General features: G+C 38.5%; 1 protein-coding gene across 2 annotated transcripts in view; it reads left to right on the top strand.

Annotated features, from left to right (window-relative positions):
* The window catches only part of SHTN1 (shootin 1), a 56,136-nt gene that overhangs the window by 12,942 nt on the left and 24,447 nt on the right, over positions 1-18,747 (top strand). For both annotated transcript variants that reach the window (XM_026067066.1, XM_026067065.1), the window contains exons 4-7: positions 1,537-1,705; positions 4,950-5,047; positions 6,056-6,137; positions 9,734-9,828. In XM_026067066.1, coding sequence (XP_025922851.1) covers positions 1,537-1,705; positions 4,950-5,047; positions 6,056-6,137; positions 9,734-9,828 — 444 coding nt within the window. The remainder of the gene's footprint in view (positions 1-1,536; positions 1,706-4,949; positions 5,048-6,055; positions 6,138-9,733; positions 9,829-18,747) is intronic.

The following is an 18,747-nucleotide window of genomic DNA, read 5'->3' as shown; positions in this document are numbered from 1 at the left end:
GAGATATAAAACAATAATGAGCATTTCAGTGTCTAAATCAAATGGAAAAAGTCAAACACTGCATTACATTTCAGGTGATTGTTTATGAAAGCAAAGCGAGGGCAGGGGAAAGGTGACCTCCGCTGCTGTGTTGATTGCGTCTAGTCTGATGAATTTAGCAAGTGTGTAATTTTCTATATTCCATCTCATCAGAAGTGCATTATTAAAGAATGTTTTTATCTCTCTGTTATATATTTTTGGTTGTGTAAAATGCATCTGAGCCACTTCATCAGAAAATGGATTACAGCAATTTTGAACCAAATTTCATTAGCAATACTGACTGCCTTTTTTCCCTCCCCACCCCCTGCCCAAAGTACATCTTTAGATATGGTAAAAATCACACCAGCAAGAAATCACTTTAATTTAGATGCATTAGCAATGTACTTTCTGGAGGTATTTACTTAATTGTTTGCATAATGACACTATATTAGAATTCATAAGATAGACAATCAGCATATAAGTAAGAAAATGAATGTATTTAACTTTTCTTTCTCTGCTCTTTTCCTGTAACGCACATACAGAGGTAGTTGGAAGACGAGCCCTGTCCCTTGGGGCTGCTTTACCAAAGCTGACTTGTTTGTTGGTGTGGGCTGACTAAACCATGTAAGGTTCCCCACACCACCCTTCCCACTTGCTCAGTCTCGTTCTTTGGGAATGAGATGTTGAAGAAACTTTTTACTTGAGTTAATCTTCCATAGTTAAGGGACTGAGGAAAGGGGGATCGAAGATGATCTGCTTGGGTAAAGAAATCGGGATCTAACTGTACAGTATATGTTTTATTTCAAGGCAGAAATTGGACTTCTGCACCCTGAACTGGATGTGCTGTATGTCATCAGTGGAAAATCAAGCCTCATTCTTAGAGATGAACGGAGGGAATGCATGGCTTGTGGGTGGACAGTCACCCCTGTATGCGCCTGAGCACCCCTGAGATTGTGTTGAGCTTGCTGAGAGCTGCTAGCATAGGGTGTGTAGATGCAGAATGGTGAAAGAAATGGTGAGAGTGAAATGTTTGCAACAATCCCTGTTGTTCAATTTCTCCTGCCACCAGTAACCTTGGTCAAGATGGAGGTATATTACAAAACCTCTTTTGTGTCCTCCACCAACCAGGCATGCACTTAAGCATCCAGCACAACTGCCCAGAGTGATTTCTGGCTTGTGGTTTGACCCATAAAGGGTTGAGTTGAACCTGCACAGAGTATTTATTAGTCAGAAGTACCAGAGAGGACTATGTCTTCCCTGATGGAGAAAAGGCCATGGATGAAGCAGCATGTTGAATTCAAGCCTCCTCAGAGGAGAAAGAGGACAAGCTTCCCATTTTCAGACCATTTTAGTATAAAATGGAGTGTTTAAACTATTGTCACCTTTTTCTCTTGCTGCTTTGTTTGATAGATCTTTTAACGACAAGGGGAAAAAATCCAGCTGGTTTTTTTTTTTCTTGTACAGCTCCTTAAAGACAGACTAACTAGCTTATTACTGTTTGCACTTCTGCACTTTCAGCTGAACAAAGAAAATAAGACCTTGAAAAGAATTAGTATGCTTTATATGGCAAAACTGGGCCCAGAAATTATCACTGAAGAGATTAACATTGATGAGGAAGATTCATCCACAGATACAGAAGCTAGCTCTGGGTCATGCAACTCAGTGCATTGTCAACGTCAAATAAAAGGTGAGAATCGTTACTGAGCCTACAGTGCCAAACAGGTTTAGGCAAAGGTTGCCTAAAGAATGACCATATTCATTTGGACCAGAGATCTGTCTTGTTCAGTATTATACCTCTGACAGTGGTCAGCAGAGGATTTCCAGGAAAGATTGTAAGGACATGGCAGGCCTATCGTGATACTGTATAATATATACGTGCAAGGAAGTTGCATTGCAACAAGAAAATGGGATCTACACAGCCAAGAGTTCAGTGTTACTGAGCTGGTTAAAAGAAACATTTCTTTAGATCCTTAACACAGTAAAAGTTCATTTGTAGTTAAGCAGAAGGACAAGGTCACCTTGGTATTGCTTCAGCTGCTGTTTATATGACATTTTTTCAAAGCCTTATAAGACAGGACTCTCCATTTATATTTCTATTGTGTACTTTTGTATACACAAGCTTCATTCATATTCTAGAGTTATTATCGAACAAGCAAATTAAGAACAGACTATTTTACCAGGGAAAACAGCAAAGCTTGGGAGCATGGAATTACACTGATATCAGAAATATGTACTTTATTAAGAAATTTCTGATACCTTTTTGAAAGGCAATTTATATTTCAGTAATACAAAAACTGCCTTCCTTTCTAGTCTAACTCTGTGATGAAATCATCATGATCCTATGTATATGTGTTACTATATTGTAGCATCCAGCAAAGGGGAATGTCTGTGTTCATCATTTTAAGATATGGAGAGAGCACATAGTGGTTCAATTTTTTAAAAGAATTTTCAGTGGTTTTCAGATAATAGCTGCAATTGCAAATGATATATGCATACAATTGTCTTAAACTGTAAACCTGACCTTGTTAACTGTTGTCTGCTTGAATGTTGTGATCTCAATGAAGTGGTACAAAATATCACTGAGAAAAAAGCATGAGTGTTTTAAAAACTAGAAAAAAAAACTTAGAGAATGCTACAACACCCTTCTATAATAAGCAGCTTTCCACCCTATAGAGATAGGAAAAGTGATGCAAGAGAATGGTGTGATCCACACTATGCAACCCATCTGAATCAGAAATAAAATCCTGGAGTTCCTCCTGTCTTCTGTTGGAGAAAAATGGCAAGGCTGCTATTAGAGAGGGCAAAGATTCTGGCTGAAGATCAGAGGAGAATGTATTTAGGAGGACAGGAGGGACAAAGGAAAGTTTTCAAGAAAGGCCCTAATGTGTATGTTTTCTGTCCTGCTGAGGAATTCATTGGAGAACAAAAAATATATTGTAAAGGAGTTAGAGCTCCTTGGTTCTACTCCTCTCTCTGGCTTTATTGTTAAATGTTAATAACCTTACATTTACCAATGCTGACTATTTGAAAAGCATTGGCATCCCATTTGCTGTAGAAGGAGAAGTTCTGCTGCCCAAGTACCTGAAGGAAGTGTGTGCATGGATGGTAGCAGAAAGATCTGACAGTTTGTTCCAAAAGTCATTATGGAGGCTCTGTCCCAAGCCCCAGCTAAGCTGCATGCCATTTGTCTTCAGGGAAGAATCTGAGAGTACATCAGGGATTGCCTGCTAAATGAAAGATCATATGTAACAAAAGAGGGTTTGTGGCATTGCCCAGCATGAAATCCGCTCTTCTATGCAGGCCTATGCTTCCAAGAGTTGTGTTTTGTGGTGGGTATCGCAAACCTCTTTTAGCCTTCTCACCGTTCAGCAACATATTGGATGTTTCTTGCAAAAATTTCTTCCCTTTCCACCACTTCTATGGAAGGATATATAAATAAAGTACACAGTCTGAGGCTGTTTGATTAACACCATTTCATTTATTAAAGTAATAAAGCTTTGTCCAGAGAGCAAAAAGGGAGTAGGGCATCTTGTGCAGTAGGGAAAGGTGATAGGAGAATTCTAGTTCCTAATGGAAGCATAGAGTAGTCTCAGAGCCATAACTGAAATTCATATATTCATTTTGAGGTTGTTCCCCCCCCCCCCAATCCTTTTGGACGTAACAGCTGAAAACTCAGCTGGGCTGGTTCAGCACGTGAGTGCATAACCTATATCTGAAAAGAAACAATTCTTGTAGACACTTATGAAGATTTAGGTACATGGCTATGCTTTATTCTCTGCATGTTGAGGTCCATAGGTGTGCTGTAAGACCTGACTTAATCCAGGTCCCATAAATTTCAGTGAGATATTTTTCCATCAACTCCACCAGAAAACACACATCCATAGAACAGAAGACTTTTTAGTCATCTGGGAAAGCAAGTCTTTCTCTTTACTTTACAATGTATGTGCCATTAATTGGGGGGAAAATAAATCTGATGCCCCTGAATGGTGGGGAGGAGAGAGGAAGGCGGAGGAAAAAGTCAACGTTGTTGAAGATTTGAAGTGAAACAAAATGGCATCCTGTATGTCGTTATCATCTGCAACTGATTAGGAACAATTTTCTTAACTCATAGTTGGTATTTAAAGAACAGCAGTAATATGAAATTCTGGAAGCAGGCGTGGAATGAAAGCACTTAACTGAAAGCTAATATATATCAGTAAATTTATATTTTTGTGGTGTTTTTATGTTAACCTAAACCTTGATATATTATATGTGCAAACTGATCTCCTGTTAAGAAGTGATTATCATCAAATGTTTTATTCCATTATGAATTTAATTTATTTCATATTTTGATAATTAAGGAACAAAAATTTTGAGGGGAAAATTACAAGCATTAGCTCTTCCATCAGTAAAAGTTATATTCTGACTCTGTTCACATAATGTTACAAAGACTATAAATTGGCAGCTGTTCAGGACAATTTCTTCAGTGAAAACCTCCCAAGTATTAACTGCCTGTTGTTTTGTTTATTTCCCTTGTGACAAGAACTCATGATCCAAAAAGAATTGAAGTGCGTTAATTTGTGTTAAAGGATGCCTATTAAAAACTGCTTTCTGCTGTCTCAGTACTAGAGTCTGTGATGTGACTATCTCCTGACTAAGACTGAGGATGCTCTGCGGTGGCAGGGTTGACCCCGTTATAGCAGGAAATGAATCATTCAGAATGCAAATAAAGACAGCAGTCCTGGACAAGAAAGCTTACCTCAATAAAGTAAATCTGAAACTGTAGCCCAATTATAGATCTGTTACCTGATACCGATGTTCCTAAATTATTGAGGATGTACCTTGATACTTTATCTGCAGTGTTTTGTACTCGATTGTACTTGCATGATTATATTTCTTTTGTTTCTCTGAGAATAAAATAAAAATATGTCATTTTCTTCCTCAAAATGTAGAGCTGCGAGATCAAATTGTATCTGTTCATGAGGAAAAGAAGACCTTAGCCATTGAACTGGAAAACCTGAGGTGCAAACTTGTAGAAGTAATTGAAGAAGTATGTATTGTACCATGGAAGGCGAGACCACGTTAGTGTGTAGTCGGTACTTTTTGTATCTAATTTTGCTAAAAACACTCAGTTGTGAAGTTAATTGAATACTATCTAATCCGAAGTCTTGCCAGCTTGTCCACGTGATGGACCACTTAGGACATACACCTAGAAGGGGCCTTCTAAGTCAGAGTCCAGTCTGCTGCTGTCCCTGGCACATGCCTCTTCCTGATCTGTTCTAGTGATCATATTTTTATGCTTATCTCCCCTTTCTGACATCCCCTCAGCCACATCCTGATTTTGTTTGTTGTTTGTTTGTTTGGTTGTTGTTGTTGTTTTTTTTCCTTAAGCCTGTGGGTGTGCAAGAAATACTTTGGAGAATGCCTGGTTTAATTACTGGTGCTACTTCGTTGAGCATATCCTTGATTTTAGCCATTGGCAATGCCCAGTCACGGTAATTAGACCAGCAAATTGGCTTTTTGAGCCAGCAGTTTCATTCCTGCTTGAAAACTGGATAAGCCAAGTACTGATGCAAATCAGGACTTAGAGAGGCTCTTCCTGTCTATGCAACACTTACATTCAGAAAGACACAGCTGACAGCTCTTGGACAATAAACAGAGTTCAGGAAAAAAAAAAAAAAAAAGCCCAGCAGCCTGACTATATTAAGATACAAACAGTCAAGGACAAGCCAGTAACTTTTTAACCAGGTGCTATGGTGCCTCATCTTGAAAGATTCCAAAGACTTTATATTTGCAGCTGCAACTAGTACGTGCCATGAGAATGGGCCATGGGAGCCCCATGTGAAGCATTAATTCATAACCTTTTAATACTGTCTGAAGTGGGAGCCCATAATTTGGGGTAAAACTTCCTTACATCCCATTGTAAACCCTAATGTCAAGCCAATCCTAAGACACTGAATTTCTGAAAGCAAATATTGCATGCGTTATGTAATGTGCCATATGTCTTATGCCACTAATGAAAAATATTCTTTTTGATCTGTTCTTTGCACTTTTCTAGGTGAATAAAGTGAAAGAAGAAAAGGCAGTTTTGACAACGGAAGTTAATAAGCAACAAAAACTGTTGGAAAAATGTAACAGAGGTGTGTTTTCTCAACAGGTTTCTTCTCCCCCCCCAAGTTTGCTGCATCCTTTACAGACAATCTTTAGAGCTTTTATGATGCAGTACAAAGAATACATTACAAAACAGTGACCTCAGGCCTGATCTGGCACTCAGGCCTCATTGCTGTGGGCACTGCACAAATACACAAGCTATTCTAGACTATCACTACTCTAGGAAAATGTGATGGTGAAAACAGAAGGATAAATGGGAGAATTTTTTGCTGTGGCAGAGATGGCAGACTAAAGCAGGAGGGGAGTCCCTGACAGAGATGGAGTTTCAGCCCTAATCTGCTGTTACTTTTTTAAATTGTTATATTAGCCTTCCTTTTAGTTGGGACACAGTTAATAGTTTTGAATATCTGATGTCTTGGGAGCATGTGGTCGTATGTTCAGGAAACAGGATAAGGGTGCTGAGAATGAGGTCAGTGGGATTTCCAAGCTATGGAATGAAAGTAGGGACCCAGCCAAGTGGGAAGAGAAAAGAGGTAAAACAGGGACAGGGACTGGAGACAGTCTGCAGAGAAACAGGGCTCAGGAAAGGAAAGCTTTTTCTTAATGAAGGAGAGTGCTTCCAGAGGAGAAATAGTTGACTCAAAAGTAGTTGGGGGGGGGGGGTCATGGAGGGGAAGATTTTAGTGGCTTGGATTACCTTCCCCTTTTCTGTTGTTTGTTTAGCCCTGTAAAATTAAAGCTTGATGATTAAATGTCTCCATGGCTGTTTCACATTTTCCTGAAGTGGAAGAGAATTGGGCTGGCCTGCGATGCCTGTTTTTTTTCTTGATGCTTTATTTTTTCTGCCTTCCAAAGTCATTCAGTTAGTTGTTCAGCAGCACCTTAACAATATACCCTGTAAGACTTCAGCCACATTCACAGTACCTAATGCTATTCTCATTTATCTTCAAGTTGTTCCTCTGCAGTTGTCTTCCACCTGCTCACCTAGGGAGAAAAACAAAACTCCTAGGAGTTCTGAAACAGTGATCAGGTAGTGAAGGGAACTGCCAAGGCTGCCACTTCCTCACAGGAAGACCGACATCCAGCTACAGGCAGGGAATAGCCACACAGGGAAACCCCAGAAAGCAACCTTTGAAGTAACAAAGACTCCAAACATGCTGTAGTTGCCTGCCAATAATGCTCCCTTTTTCTTTGGGAAAAGTATACTAGGTCAGCATAGTCTGTGTTCTTGAGAAAACAGCTGAGTTTTGGATTACAAAGAAATATATGGCCTTTTAGTGGGAAATGATTCTCTCTCATTCCCCCTGCAGTCCACTTTCTCATCTCCTGTCAATCCTGCAGCTGCCCCTCAGAGGGAGAGGGGATTTGCAGAGTAGTAGGGCATACTCTGTAACCTTTCACCAAGTGTTCCTTCCTCACCTCTTGCATGTTACTGTATTGCTTTAGCCTATGACAGCTTTCAATACTTGAAAACTCTTAAAACATCAAACTTATGATAGATTGATTAGATAGACCAGTTTGAAGAAGCTTTTGATGGGATGGTGTGGCAGCTGAAAGGTTTCTGAATTTTTTTTTTTCCTCAGCATGATCAAAAGAGCAACCCTTTGATTCACATTTGATACCTGTTTTTCAGGGAGGAGGGGTTATACCAGGATAGGTCCTAATGCACTGGCAATGTAAGCCAGGGGGGTTGTGTGTTTCAAAGGAGCTACCAAAGTGTATTGCTGCATATTGAATAGACACCTGCTGTATTCTGTGTCTCTGTGATGCTCTCTTGGAGCTGTGTAATCAGTACATTCCCATCAGCGTAAGGGAATTTATCTTTTAAATCTTTCTAAGTGTGTTTTTTAAAAAGAAAGTTAACATCATTTGAGAGTCAGATGGATGGGATGTGTTTTCCTCTGTCTGAAGTACCACTTACTGCACTTAGCTGTAAAAACTGTTATGCTTGTATCCAAAGAAGCGAGGGACTTATATAGGACAGTTTTAGAAATCCAGTGTCATCACTCTGGAAACTAATCTTCAGCCAGTAAGAGCTGAAGCTTATCAAGAGAGTGCAAGTGGTCACTGAGACATGTTAAGAATTTATACATGGTATTTGATGTCCTGGACTGAGGTCTGTTGAGAATAGTTTGGGGAAGCATGCCCCAAGGTTAGCTTTAGCCACCTGTGTTCCGCTTTGCTAGTGTGAGCACAGTTTAAACATGGGCAACTCAAAACTGTACTACTTTCTTCCTGAAGCTTCTTTAAATCTCTGATGTAAAGGGATGCTTTATACTCCACTTAGGCCAGATGCCTCCAAAATATATGTAATCTTTGGGCTGAGCAAGGCTCTCTTGCGTCTTTATTGCTCATACCCAAGGAGGCAAAACATCATCTTGGCTACCTGGTGTTTGTTACCATAGTCTTGAGTCTGGGCTCCGCCAAAAGATGCTCTCTCTACCTTTAGTTACTCCTTTTCTAGAACAAGTTAGAAAGAAGTAGATCCTTGGCTCAGTGTGACTTTCTGGTCAGTATGGAGGGATGATCATTTATATGCTAGTCTAACAGAATAGAAACTCAGATTTCTCAGTTAAGTGGAATTAATACCCTGCCAAATTGGGGGAGGAGAGGCTCTTCCAAGGAGAACCGAGGAACTTCTTAATGAATAGAAGTTAATTTTTATTTTCCTTCCCTTACCTACCTTAAGAGAAAGACAAAGCTTTTTCAGGATTAGGGGTCATGGCTTCTATGTTTTTTGTAGCACTTGGTGCTATGGGGACTCCAGTTCAGATAACTAATAATGTTTTGTTAGTTCCGTAGCATTTCTGCATTAAAATCTCCTAACTGGTAATGATGCAGTACTGTTAGGTGAGAGGCATGTGGGGAAAAAGAGCAAGAAAGGGTGGGGACAGAGATGGTAATCTCTGGAAAAATCAGTTTACACTTCCTTTGTACTTATAAGAGTAAAATGGCATGTCTGTGGAGTTGGTCTAACTTTGCGTTATTGTGCTGAATGCCAAAATAAAGCGAAGATGAGTGGATAGAAACACTTGCTGAGCTAAAAAACGTCAGGCGTTTCCAATCCATTGTATACAGACACAAAGTAAAAATGCGGAGAGCAAGCAAGTTGCCTAATACTTCAGAAAAGAGTAAAAGAACAGTAAAAATCATATGTTATTGTAAGAAAACAAATATACTAAAATATTTTTCCTAGTGTTACAGTGCCTGTTTGTGTAGGTATGCATGGGGTGGCTACCTGTGTACACACAGGTATAAAGTAGATATGTGTGATGATCTGGTCAAAGCACCCATTTCTGAGGTACAGCCATTTCTGATGTGGAATTCACCAGTCAACACTCTGCAGTAACATTGCCAGCTGTGCAGTGCAGGAGGAGTATTACTGTACTTAGAAGACCAGTAATTGTATGTATAAATAATGAGGAGGTTTAGAGCAAAACATGACAAATATTGCAATGTGGACTGTATATGGAAAAGTAAAATTAAGTTACACCTTCATTGCAAGGATTAACAGTACTGGGGAATAGCAACCTATCGGGAAATCTAGTAGTACTTTATTCTTGTTTTGATGGTTTGTTATCCATTCCTCTCTTTACTTCTGGTTTTGTTTCATTCTTATAAACAGTGTCTGTGCTGGCAGTAGAGGAATATGAAGAACTTCATGTAAATTTTGAACTGGAAAAGAATCTGCGAAAGAAAGCAGAGTCATTTGCACAAGAGGTGAGTAGTTCAAGAAGACATCTCATAAAATGAAGATGTTGCAATTGGGGGAAAAACCTACCAGCCTAGATGATTTGGTTTCAATTCCCAATTCTCATACAAAATATGTCTCTGAATTTCTGTGCACTGTTTAACATCTGTACTTCATCTGTAAAATGGGTTTACTATTTCAACAGCATTTATAAAGCAGTGTTACCTTTTTTCTTTTTTTCAAGTGAGGCTTTAAATTTAGAAAGGGCTTAGACATCCATAACATTTGGATGAAGTATATGTAGCAGTTGGATTTGGGAAGGATTGTCTGCCTTTCTAGTGATATAATTTAGAGCTGTATTTTTTCCTGAAAAATGTGTGAACTAGCAAAAAAAGTTTTGCAAAATATGGTATTCAGCTTTATACAGGTTTAGCTGCTATTTAACATGTGCCTTTGGAGTAACATCTGTAGGGAGAATTCAAGCTGAAAAAAATTGCTTCCATGTGCTAGAAAAGATATCAACTCCCAATAAATAAGTAAATAAGGGAAACATCTGAAGTCTGCTATGAAGTGGATTTTAAATTTGGAAAGCATGGCTGCCAGCAAGGAGATATTTAGCCTTCAGGAAATCAGTTTTGTTTGAGTAGAGGGTTCATCTACTTTTTGTCTTTGCTGCTGCTTCTCTTAAAAAAAAGATGTTTGATAACTCCTGTACATCTAACTGCACTCAGTCAGTGATTGTAAACGAGAGCCTATATTCATTTTGAAACTGTATAGAAAAAAGTGAATATGCTTACTGTGTGCTGTTACTCTTCTGTTTTGGGCTGGGTGTTTTGATGCTTTGGATATGAACAGAATCATGTAGCAGCATTTTAAACACAACAAATTTTTGTGGATTTGAGATAAACTGTAAACAACCTCAAAGATGTGGAAGTTAGAGGTGAAGAAGTCAACCCCGATTTTGCCCTCTCTCTCTCTCTCTCTCTGTGAATGTGCCTGTACAAACATTGATACAACAGCTGTCAAGGGTACTAGCCAGACGCAGCTGAGCACAGAGGTTCTGTTTCTTCTCTTCCACCTTTTGCTACTCTTTCCTATTCTCTCCTTTGCGATGTTATCCAGTTGAGCCTTTGGGAAACCCATTGAAGAAGTTAAATTGGCAGGAAACAAATCACCTCTAGGTACAGATCAATTTCTCTTTCTATTATAGGAAACTTTGCATTTGAATAACAGGGCCAGTTACTCATCCTAATATTAAAGGAGAAAGGTAATTGCAAATTCAAGTGTATTAAGTTTGGGCAGATTCTCATTCATTCATTTAGGTATATGGTATACTTTAGCTTTAGATTAAAAAAAAAAAAAAGTTTTACCTATTCCACTACTGAAGCTTTAATCATTTGATAAGTCAACTTGTAACTGAAGTAAATTTAAATTTATATAGCTTGTGCATATACACATACCTGCGGTCTCCTGCCTGTGGCTGTCAGTATCTCTGCCGTGTGTTTAGAATATTACTGTACTTGAGGCAAAGTTAAACCAGCTGACACTTCCCTTCCAGAGAATAAGAAATGATAAAAATGAAAATTGTGTACTGGTTATTAAAATGTCTTTCCAACTCTCAAATTTTCGGGATAGAGATGGGCTTTGGATGATGCTGTTAGAATCAAGAGATGCAGAAGAGGAATCATTGAAGAGGAACGGTTTATGAAATCTAGGAATCTCACATGCAGCCTCTTTGAACCCCACTTTTACAGAGCTGTGCGAGTTGCAGCCCAAATTCCTCTGCTGAGCAAACCTGGCCACCTCTTATTGCCATGGCTTCAGTGTTATTGGGCCATTTAAATTTTGATTAAAGGCTCACTGTAGTTTTTCAGAAATAAAAATAAGATCTGCAAATTCCATTCAAATGTATTCAAGATAGAAACATTTATTAGGTACCAAAAGTGGTTAAATATTGCCTATGTTTACTGAGTATTAATTTGATTTTTTTTCAAGACTGCTACCAGTCTGTGCTATAAAATGTTCTTGTAACTATTTTTAAATTTTAGGAAACCTGGGTTTGTACATTACCCATACTTTCATGATAACTATATTTACAATGCACTTTTTTCTTTAAACCTCCTGAGACTGTGCAGACATTGCTGTTTTATTTGCAATTTTCCCTGAATGTTTGTCGATTGTAATGTCTGCAGAACTGATATCTTCAGAAAACAAATTTCTGAGAATGTTAAGCATACCCATTTAGCATGCATTGTTGCAATATCTATTTTACATCTCATACTGTTGCTTTGCTTTATCTTCTGAAGTATAGAACAATTATGTGCTTCTATTCATTAATTGACACAGAAGATTGTATGTAAAGGCTTTATATCTCTCAGAAATAAACAATTTATAATTGCTTAGTTAAGCTGGTTTTCAGATCATAAAAGAACATTATCTGATACTTTGGGCACAGAATGTTTTTTCTGTTTAGATTCAGAACTATAATATTCATAGGGCTATATATTTTGAAAGAGGCTATTTAAAGTATTTTTTGTATTTGAGTAATAAACTGAAAGGCAAACTGTTAAGTACAATGCCAAGGAAAGGCTGAGTATTTGCAAACAAGTACTGCTTGCTTGTTTTTTGTCATTAGTTTTTGTCTGTTCTGAAAATACAGGTTTCTATTGTTGCAGATTCACAAGCTAGCTCTTTAGGTTAGGCTTTCCAGTGCTGTAAGTTCTTCACTTCTAGGTGTGCTGGCCAAAATGGAGGCAATCACAGCAGTGAGCTTCAGACCTACATTAGTCTTTCCTATGTATTCACTTTTCTTCCCTTTGTGCCTTGCTCTTTAGAAATATTTTTGGAAATATTTTTAAAACGCAGGAGCATGTGACTGCAAAGCCACTTCTCAGATGTATTTGAGGAACTAGAAGCACTTCAGATTACTTTAAAAACCTGTTATTGTTGGCCTGGTTTCACACTGATGGTGTCCCTTTAGTGTTCTGAGGCATAAGACACACAGGCCCAAGCCCACAGCTGTATCTGTGCTAGCAAAGCTTTATGCTCAGATGAGGTTCTGTGTGGGCAGGGGAGTCCCCCTGCATGGATCCTATTGCAAGGCTGAGGCCATAATATGAGACCTGGGGATTCTAGGATGTTCTTGTAGGAGCTATTTGGATTGTGACAAAGATGCGCTACGATTTTCTGCTGCTTTTAATTGTCACAGTACTGGTAGTCTTTCTTTCATCAGCCGTATGTTTCTCTGTCCCTATAAAATGTTTCTTTAAAAAACAAAATCCTGCTGGATTTTTACTTTAAGTTTTTCAGAAGCCCCACCGGTTCACTGTGATGAGCTATGCAATGTGGAGAGAAGGAACAGCTTTGAGTAAAGGGCAACACTGTGTGTTTCATGCTTTGTGATTAGCTTGTTTGGAGCACTCTGAGAAAGGAAATAGGCTTTAAGTAATGTGCATGTCATTGCAGTGCCAGGTCATAGGCTTTAGAATAGCATATTTTAGTTTTTTGTATTATGTTTCTGTATTATGTTTGTATATGTTTGTGACATCTCAAATAGCCTAGATAAGTGTCTTAGCTCACTGAAATATGGACTCATTGCCTATGGAGGGGTCTGTTTGGTGGTGGACACACTGTGTTTTTTAAGGGATCCAGGTATATGAAGCTTCCCTTAACTTGAGGAGTTAGCATATATATTCAGATTAACCCCTTTCTCCGTAGTGTGGCTTCATCTTTTAGGTTTTCCTCTTGGAGCTGCACTGCAGCTTCAATGGGAGATCACAGGAGTGGCTGGCACAGCCTGCATTTCAGAGTGATGCTCTTTGCATCCTCTGCTTCTGATACGAGATGAGAATTTGCTGCAGAATGTGAGCAAGTGGGAGTGCAGGTGTGAGAGATAATGGAAGGGTGAGCACATGTGTATAAGTGAACTCAGATGGGGGAGACAAGAGACAAGGAGTGAGGGAGAGGAAGGGAGCAAGTACACGTAAGAGTGAGAGAACACTTGAAAATCAGTGCTTTTGATTTAAAAAAAATCCAGCACAGCTTTAATTATAATCATGCTGCTGGCACCACCATAATATATATTTAATTAATCAAAAATTATCTAACTTGAAACATTGGAATTCGTGCTCCTTAGAGATTCTAAAGAAATTGAGTAAATATTGTCAGCTGTGGTGTGGATAGGGGGAAGGAGAAAGAAAAAGGATTTGAAGTGAGTCACAATCCATTGTGAAAAGTACAGGAATCTGCATAAAAGAACTAAATAAATAGAGTGTGTAAGGGGCGGGGGCATGGAAAAATCTGTACCTACCTGAATAAAACAGGGTTGTTAACACAGGAATCTTGGCAAGCTTAACTAGAATTCTAGTGTCATGTTTTAAGAGACACTTTAAGATCTCTCAGTTCTTTGTGGAGCAGTTTATAAGCAAACAAAGGAAGGCAGAGAGTATCTTGAAGGCCATTGCAATAATATAGAGGCTAGCCCTGAAAAGCACTCTTCCACAAAGATGAGTAAAATACAATAGATACTGCCAAAGCAAGCCAAAAGGGGTGGAACACAGGGAGAGATGCAAATTGAAAGTTTTAGCAATGTAAAAATCCCAGGAGTTTAATAAAATAATCTAGCATAAATGGTTTATTAAGCATATATCCTGCCTTGCAACAATATTTTGTAAAGTGAACTGTTTATTACTGTCATGTGTGCTGGCATGGAGACAACCCCTGCACCTAAAGTTACTTTGGAAACCTCACTGAGAAGAGGCAGTGTGCTCTCAAAGTTAGTGCAGGGCTGCTGTTTTCTTTTCCCTGTACCTCAGGTAAATAGAAATGCAGTGTCAAACTACTGGGCAGATTTATTAGGGTTCCTCTCACTTTCGAGTATAGCATAGGCTTTTTTCAAAACACAACTTGGAAAAAGTGGGAGACATCTCAAGTGTGTATGTATCTGTAAAATAGCTTGCAGTTTGAAAGATTGAATGGCTACATTCAAGGGAACCCTGATCCAAATGGATTAAAAAAACAAAGTGAGTCAGTAATGTGCATTGTCCATCTTTTTGTTTGTCTTTCCCTCTGATTTCCAATATTTATGGATGCATTCAAAAGCATATTGTATTGATGTGTATGGTTTTTAAATAGCTATTGCACAGTGACATGTTTACATTTAACTCATTTACTTCAAAATGCCTCTATTTCTTATGAGACCCTGTGCCAGTGCTTAGTTGACATATTACTTAATTCAGGACTGAATCTTCCAGTGCTGAAAGATAGAAGGTGGCCATCATTTTGTAACACCTAGGGAGAATTACATTCTCATTCTTATGGATGTCTGCAGTACACATGAGATTTTGGGCAGTGGATTTGGTTGTCTCAATGACTTATGTTAGATACGAGCTCCCAAAGAACTCTTCATTAGATGTATCTGTGATCTTTGGGGTTAGTTCGTGAGGACTTTTGCATTAACATGCTACATCTGTGAACAAATACTGCAAATCCAGCAAGCAGTCATGATCAGCTCTTACGTACAAGTACTATACTCTGTGCATTGCCAAGGATAGTTTGACAGAAACTGGTATCTGAAGATAATTAATTTGCAGTCCAGCTGCCTGAACTGCAAATAATAATTAAAGAGATATGATGAGTGGTTAGTACTTGAATTCTCCTAAGCTTGAATGTTACCACTTTTGAAGCATGACACAAGACTAATCTGTCTCATCAAGCTTTCTCAGAAGAGCAGACTTGTGAAATGGTAACATCTGTGTACTCTAGGAAACTACCTATTAGTTTTTTGTTTTTTGTTTTCCCCCAGGCGCTTAATCTATTGGGGAAAAAAGTGAAGAGGTTTCCTTCTTTCATGTGGGATATGATCTATTTCTGAATATATTAGATGGCATCTAAATACTGTAAGACCATAGGCTTTATAGAATATATTATTCTATGTATTTCTACTATGGCAAAACCAGAAAGGCTTAATTGCAGGAGATGAACAAATAATTAACAATAGAGATTCCTTTTTTTTCCTGGGCCTTGGGCAGTTATGCCTCACAGGTGAAGAATGAGTGTTATAGTTTGGCAAACTCTCTTGTACAGAGCAGGCTGTTCAATAATACAGTGTTTTTTAAGGAAGCCACAATATTGATGGGGTTTCAGTCTTCTCACACCTAAAATATCTGCTCCAAACACCTCTTTCATGAGAAGCAAGTAATGGACAAGAAATAGGGTAGCTCACCTAATCCAGCTCCCCCATTTTGAATAAATTCTTTTGATGCATAAAATTTATTAATGTTGCACTTTGTAGCTCTTTAAAAATACACTCTTTATAAAGTTGCCTGGCAATTAGCCAAATAATTAAAGAAACTGCATTCTGTCTATCTTTATTAGTTTAAAATTGAGATAGGCCTTAACAAAAGGCAGGGAAGAATATAAGCACCAGAGACAACATTTTCAGATCAGAGGAATGCCACATGCACCTAAAATTAAGTGTATGCTAAAGTAAGTTTGCTGGATTGTGTGGCTACAGAACCCATTTATTTGTTGTGGCTTTTTTCCTGAATAGCTCTTCAGACACGTATGAATCCACTTGAACACAAAGGTTTTGTAACTCATGCTGGACTAATGTCATTGCTTGATGTGCAGCATTGAGCCTGAGTGTAGAGAGAGTATTTATAGGTAGTGTCCAAACTACGGATGAGTTTCTTGTGCTTTAATGAGATATGTTCTTTTCTGTCTCTGCACTTCCATTAGAGAAACAGTAGCCACTGTTTCTGCTGTAATATTTGTATGCATTGGAGCTCACAAGCCCAGATGTTCTTAAAAATATAGTACAGCTAAACAGTTAAAATGTTAAAGTATATATTTATTTTTTCATAATGAGGAATCATTGAACTAAAATCTACACCTGGATTTATACCATATAAATCCAGAGCGCCTCCTGTATTTAATGCCACTTAGTGCCCTGTCAAATGCTAATCTGACAAGATCATCCCATCTCCCACATCACAGCAGAGCCTTCAAACAGCCTGTTCTTTTGGGGAGATGCAAGTACCTTGATCCCCCTCTCTTGGGACTTATTTCAGGCCTGAACACAGGACTGTAAGGCTTCAGGGTACTCATATAACAAAAGACATCTTCTCCTCTGTATTATGACCGATGTAAATGCATGTGTTACCACTCCAAAAAGATGACTTATTGATTCCTCACTAGGATGTGGAGTGAATGGAGCAGTGGTGCCATGGATTTGAAATCAGAGTCAAAAGACAGCTTGACTGAAGTCCTGTTCTCTTTTATATTTGAGACTTCTGAAGTGGGACTCTACTGTGATATGTGCCTGATGTTATTTCATTTATAGTGGAGTTCTGTTTGCCAGTGATTTTTATTTTGCTTTATAGGACCAATAATTACCTTATTATAACAGTTCTTCTGTATTGAAACATTATTCACCCTTCAAACTTCAACTAAGAAAAAGAATTTAGTCCACACAGGAAGTACCCAAACAATGTATAGATGAAAATATAGCAAGGTATGGATATTAAAGCATTTCCTCTGACCTCGTTTTGAGAAGAGTTAGTTGGAAAGCATCCAGTTATACCCTGAATGTTACTTGAATGAGGATCAGAGTTCCCAGGGGTTTGACACTAACAGAGTTGCTTTCTAACTTTTTTAATGAGGAAGAATTCCTTTTTCAGCTCTGGTGTAAACAAAAAACAGCTGCAGTGAATGCTCTGTAGGGTAATGGTTAGAGCAGGGGTCTGAGAATGAGGTGTGGCCCCATTGAGGTCAAGGGAAAAACTTTTATTTTCAGTATTTCACCCCCTTCCCTCCCCCCTTTCCTCAGTTCTTGTGCAAACTCCATGATGGAACGTGTCCAAGTCCCAGATTTTCTGCGCTTCAGAGCTTCCATTTGTAAACTCAAGAGGGAGAGACGTTTAGCTGCTCTGCACAGCACTTGGAGATTTTTTTAAATTAAGATTATAGGTATAAGCAAACTATTTTCCTTTGTGATCTGCCTTTAGTTGCAGTCATGGTTTCAATAGATTCCTCAAGCATTGGCTTATGTTTCTGGCATTGATTGGGATATTCCGCAGATAATTGTCTAGCAGGTGGTGAAGTCAGAACTAATCTATCAATTGGTTAAATTCCACCTAGTCCAAATAATCCTGTTAGCAGCTATTTTGCCCTTTCAGCAGTCTTTTTAATTAATATTCAGGGTTGTGCAGACAGCCAGGTTTCTACCCTGCTGAAGAATTAAGTGATTGTTAGAATAGATTAGAAATTAGAATTAATTTCTAAGTGCCTTTTTCCTCCCATGTCAAACACATAGAGCAACCTCTCAAAAACTTGCAATCAGTTCATCACTATCTCTGTCTAATTTATCTGCCATGACTGTCTTGTCTAGTGTTGTCCCGTCACTATAGGGTATGATGGTGCTTCAGCTATGTGTTTAAGAAATTTCTGAACTGAATGGGACTCCTTATGAGAAACTGATTCCCATATGTCAGATTGCAGACTTATGTTATAGACAATAAATTTTTTTGTGGTGGTGGACACTTTCACACGTATTGTAAGCAGAAACGTATTTGCCATGTCCTGAAAGCAATTTATAAAGCTAATAGAAAGCACAGAACATCTTGAGGAAACTTTTGAATGAAAAGGTTTTCATCTAGTTCTTCAAGAGAAAAATTTTCATTTTCTCCTAAGAAAGCATGAAACAAAGTGAATGCGGATTTGCTGCATTCGGTGATGTACTGAAGTCATGATACTTGATTTGTTTTGGTACTATGTCATTTTTCAGAAAGGACCAGCTACAGATGGAGAGGAAGAAAAGGAAGCAGTGGGTTTCTACTCCCTCAGGCTGGACGAACACGCAGGGAACAAAAAATCTGAAATTATGACTTCAGACTATTTTTCAGAATCCAAAAAAACCAAAAGCCAAGTTTTCACTTTGCTTTGAAAGT

The sequence above is a fragment of the Apteryx rowi genome, unplaced genomic scaffold (genome assembly GCF_003343035.1).
Source record: "Apteryx rowi isolate R43461 unplaced genomic scaffold, aptRow1 scaffold_253, whole genome shotgun sequence".
Lineage (NCBI taxonomy): Eukaryota > Metazoa > Chordata > Aves > Apterygiformes > Apterygidae > Apteryx > Apteryx rowi.
This window is presented reverse-complemented; position numbering and strand designations above follow the sequence as displayed.